General features: G+C 38.8%; 1 protein-coding gene across 1 annotated transcript; it reads left to right on the top strand.

Moving 5' to 3' along the window:
* The first annotated feature begins 271 nt into the window (after positions 1-271).
* PIN1 (Auxin efflux carrier family protein) lies at positions 272-4,220 on the top strand. Its single transcript, XM_047311632.2, has 6 exons — positions 272-1,964; positions 2,173-2,419; positions 2,527-2,612; positions 3,031-3,188; positions 3,652-3,728; positions 3,839-4,220. The coding sequence occupies exons 1-6, from the start codon at positions 782-784 to the stop codon at positions 3,903-3,905; spliced, it is 1,818 nt and encodes a 605-aa protein (XP_047167588.1). The 5' UTR covers positions 272-781; the 3' UTR covers positions 3,906-4,220.
* The last annotated feature ends 639 nt before the right edge of the window (positions 4,221-4,859 follow it).

Genomic DNA, 4,859 nt, shown 5'->3' with positions numbered 1-4,859 from the left:
TGTTGGGAAGTGAAATAAAGTTTATTGTGCATGATATGAGATTGAATATTGATGCATAAATGAGAGAGTGAAGAAAAAGAGAGGAAAAGGAAATGAAGAGAGAGAGATATTGAACAGTGATATTGTGGTGAGAATGGTTTGGTTGGAGAAGAAGAAGAGAGAAATATTGAAATTGGTGGAAATAGTATTGTATTTTGAAAGAAAGGGTTGATAAAGAAAAGGTGGATCCAGAGAGAAAGAGTTCCTTTACAAAGCTTAAAGCAGAGCTGAAAAGAAGTACTTGGAGACATCCCCACCCCAACCCAAAATGCTTTTCCTAAGCTTTTTGTGACAATTTTAGGACCCATAGAATAGAAGGTAGGGAGAGGCACACCCCCACACAAGTTTCCAAACCCATCAAATACCCTCAAACTCTTCTCAAAAACCACACTTCAAAACAAAAAGCAAAACAACAAACAAAGCCAACAATACCCCCACACTTCCCACTCTGCATTCTGCTTTGGGGACTGCAAGTGCAACCTTCCTGCTTGCTTGCAGCTCTCAAAGCTCAAAATATATTTCCTGTTTTCTGCTGCTTATTACCATACCACCCACTCTCTCACTCCCCAAAAACCACATGCTCTTCCACTTCTCTATATATCTTTTCAATTTTCATCATCATCATCATCACCACCAACTCTAGCTCTCCAAAACCTTCCCACCTCATCAAATCTTTCTTATATATTCTTCGTCTCTCTTTCCTCACTTCTTCTACCTTTCTCACACCCAACACAACCACAAAATGATCACCTTACTAGACTTCTACCATGTCATGACTGCAATGGTGCCACTCTATGTGGCTATGATACTAGCCTATGGCTCCGTTAAGTGGTGGAAGATTTTCTCCCCTGACCAATGTTCTGGCATCAACCGTTTTGTGGCACTCTTTGCAGTGCCTCTTCTCTCCTTCCACTTCATAGCATCAAACAACCCTTACAAGATGAACCTCAGGTTCCTGGCTGCTGACACCCTTCAGAAGATCATCATATTAATCCTTCTTGCAGTCTGGAGCAACTTCACCAAAAGGGGTTGCTTGGAGTGGACCATAACTTTGTTCTCCCTCTCCACCCTCCCCAACACCTTGGTCATGGGCATCCCTTTGCTCAAGGGTATGTATGGTGAGTTCTCTGGGAGCCTCATGGTTCAGATTGTGGTCCTTCAGTGCATCATTTGGTACACCTTGATGCTGTTCATGTTTGAGTTCAGGGGTGCCAGAATGCTTATCTCTGAGCAGTTCCCTGACACTGCTGGCTCCATTGTCTCCATCCATGTCGACTCTGATGTCATGTCATTGGATGGACGGCAACCGCTTGAGACCGAAGCTGAGATCAAAGAAGATGGGAAACTCCATGTCACTGTGAGGAAATCCAATGCCTCAAGATCAGACATCTTCTCTAGAAGGTCTCAGGGTCTCTCTTCCACCACTCCACGCCCTTCTAACCTCACAAATGCAGAGATATACTCTTTGCAGTCTTCTAGGAACCCAACTCCAAGAGGCTCTAGCTTCAACCACACTGACTTCTACTCCATGATGGCTGCCGGTGGCAGAAACTCCAACTTTGGAGCCTCCGATGTTTATGGTCTTTCCGCTTCGAGAGGGCCAACTCCAAGGCCTTCTAACTACGATGAAGATGGTGGAAAGCCAAAGTTTCATTACCATGCCGGTGGAACCGGACACTACCCTGCACCAAACCCTGGCATGTTCTCTCCCTCTAATGGCTCCAAAAGTGTTGCTGCTGCTAATGCTAATGCTAATGCCAAGAAGCCTAATGGGCAGGCTCAGCTGAAGCCTGAGGATGGAAATAGGGACCTTCATATGTTTGTTTGGAGTTCAAGCGCTTCACCGGTTTCTGATGTTTTTGGTGGCCATGAGTATGGAGGTCATGATCAGAAAGAAGTCAAATTGAATGTATCTCCAGGAAAAGGTGTGTTTTTTTGTTAAATTCCAAGTTGTATTTACAAGTCCTGTCTCGATACATGCATAGAAATCCGTTAAAAGTAAGAAATCATGTCTAGCATGAGCAGATTATAACTGTGATGTGGAACCAAACACAGTATTAGTCTTGTTTTGTTTGTTTGTTTGGTTTCTTCTTTTTCTTATGTTGGAGTTTTCTTGTGATGTTTTGTAATCAGTGGAGAATCATAGAGACACTCAGGAGGACTACCTGGAGAAAGATGAGTTCAGCTTTGGGAATAGAGGAATGGAGAGGGAGATGAATCAGCACGAGGGTGACAAAGTTGGAGATGGGAAGCCAAAAACCATGCCTCCTGCAAGTGTGATGACAAGACTTATATTGATTATGGTGTGGAGAAAACTCATCAGAAACCCCAACACCTACTCCAGTCTAATTGGCCTCACTTGGTCTCTTGTTTCATTCAGGTAGGAAAAATTTCACATTTTTGTTGCTGGTATCACTCATTCTTGTTTCTTTTGCCTTTACCATTTTGATTGATTGTGGTTGAGTGTTGTGGTGTTTTTCCTTGCAGGTGGAATATTGAGATGCCTGCCATAATAGCAAAGTCTATCTCCATATTGTCAGATGCAGGGCTTGGCATGGCCATGTTCAGTCTTGGTCAGGACAATTCTCTCCATGTTGTTACCTTACAAAATGCATTTTTGGCTCAGAAATTAACTTGTTCTTTCTTCTGACATCATCTTTGCCTGAGAGAGAGAGAGAGAAAAGAAAATCTTTTGTGATTCCATATTGGTGTTGTTTGCTTTGTTTGATGTTAATGATTACTATTAAGCAAGCAAGGAGGCGTGATAAGTAGAGAAAAAGCAAAGAAAGCAAACAGTATAATGTTATGATAATGTGTTGGCTCCTTTATGAGTGTTTTGAGATCACTTTTTGCCAAGTTTGTGATGATGTGGGGTTGGTGGTGGTGGTGATGATGAAAGGTCATTCATTGATCACAAAGTGTTTGTTGATTGACTGAGTGAGAGTGGTGGTGATACTGATGGGCATGCTTTGCTTTTGATATCAATGACAGGTCTCTTCATGGCTTTGCAACCGAGGATCATAGCATGTGGAAATTCCATAGCAGCTTTTGCCATGGCTGTGAGATTCCTTACAGGTCCAGCTGTCATGGCAGCGGCTTCCATTGCTGTTGGACTCAAAGGTGTTCTCTTACACGTTGCCATTGTTCAGGTATCTCTTTCTCTCTCTTCTGCTCCATACATTCATTGATAAGCTCCAAAATTTACTTTATTTTGAATTAACAACATCATATATTATACATCCACCTCTGCCAAAGGGCCCAAAGATATGCTATTTTATTGCTGACCAAATAAAAAAATGTCATTCAGTAAATAGTCTTTACACTGTTGTTTCTGATTTGAAAACATAAGAAAGTGCATGCAAGTTAAACTCCTTAACTAAAGTCTAACAATGTTTCATAGAAAAGATGTTTTATAACAGAATGTGATGAAACCCCAGATGAATGAAGTTAACAACAAAGTGATATGTGTTTGAGAAGAATAATGTAAAAACTGAAGATGTTAGTACTAACAGTGAGAATTCATACGATGTTTGATATTGTACAAGAAAGATTTGAAAGTGCAGTTGACAATGTTTGTTTGTTTGTTTGCTTGTGATTGTCAAAAAAATATAGGCAGCTCTTCCGCAAGGAATTGTCCCATTTGTCTTTGCTAAGGAATATAATGTACATCCTGATATTCTCAGCACAGCGTGAGTGTTCAAATCTCAGAAGAACTTTCTCTCCCCACCATTGCTTTTCTTCCATTCAATTTTCTTTCTCTTTTAATCCTAACCAATGCACCTTCTTTAACCCAATGCAGTGTTATTTTTGGGATGTTGATTGCGTTGCCCATAACTCTGGTGTACTACATTTTGATGGGGTTGTGAATGGAAGAAATGATGGATGATACAGAAGATTCACGTGTGCCATCATCATCCATGCAATGCAAGATCAGTTTTTTGAGGCTTATTCAGCATCAGAAAACAAAAGGGTCACAGAAAAGCATTAGAAAAGCATCACGAGAATTGGATAGGAAGAACCCCAGGATCAGTTTTTTTTTTCTCTTTTTACTTTCTTTTGATTTTGTATTTGTTTTCTTTTTGAATGAATTGTCCTTCCTTAGTGAAAATTAATGTAAAATCATGATGTAGCAAATTTACAAAATCATTGCCTCGTTAATTATAATTTTATATTATAATGTCCTCGGATTCCATGTCGCTCATCGAATGAAGAAAAAGTAGCAAGCATGGCAAAACTTGGTTCATTAAAATGCTAGTGCCATCATCATTTTTTCCAATATAGTATTAAACTTCCTATTGCTTTTATCTTTCACTACTATTCACCACCAATTAACTTCAAAATCACGGTGAAGACAAAAAGTGTTTTGTTCATTTAAAAAAAACCACTTTGATAAGAGTAAAGTTAAACCAAAACAAACAAGACCTATTTAATAAGTTATTACGAGCAAATTATTAGAGTATCCCACTAGATTTTAGATATGGAATGCTTTAGTTTTTCATTCATTTTAATGCTTTTAAGAATCAATTTATGCCATTAACTTTTTAGGACTAAATTTGTTGGAGATTTCAAATCCATGAGAAATAAGATAGATTTATCATATATATTTGAATGTAAAATGTCATTATACAAGTTGATTTTTTAAAACCTTCTTCTTAAGAAAATCCAAACTAATTTGTAGAAAGATTGAACTTTCATGAACCCAATTGAGAGTTTTCTCTCAAGTGACATACTTTGAAGGCTGAAGTAGAAAAATGGCTATTTTTGAGTAGTAAATTGATTTTAAGTAAATGCTTGATTAACATAATTTTGATGAAAGATTG

The sequence above is a fragment of the Vigna umbellata genome, chromosome 4 (assembly GCF_029865625.1).
Source record: "Vigna umbellata cultivar VRB3 chromosome 4, Vumbellata_1.0, whole genome shotgun sequence".
Taxonomy (NCBI): Eukaryota; Viridiplantae; Streptophyta; class Magnoliopsida; order Fabales; family Fabaceae; genus Vigna; species Vigna umbellata.
Note: the sequence above shows the minus strand (reverse complement) of the source record. Positions and strands in the feature narration are given on the sequence as shown.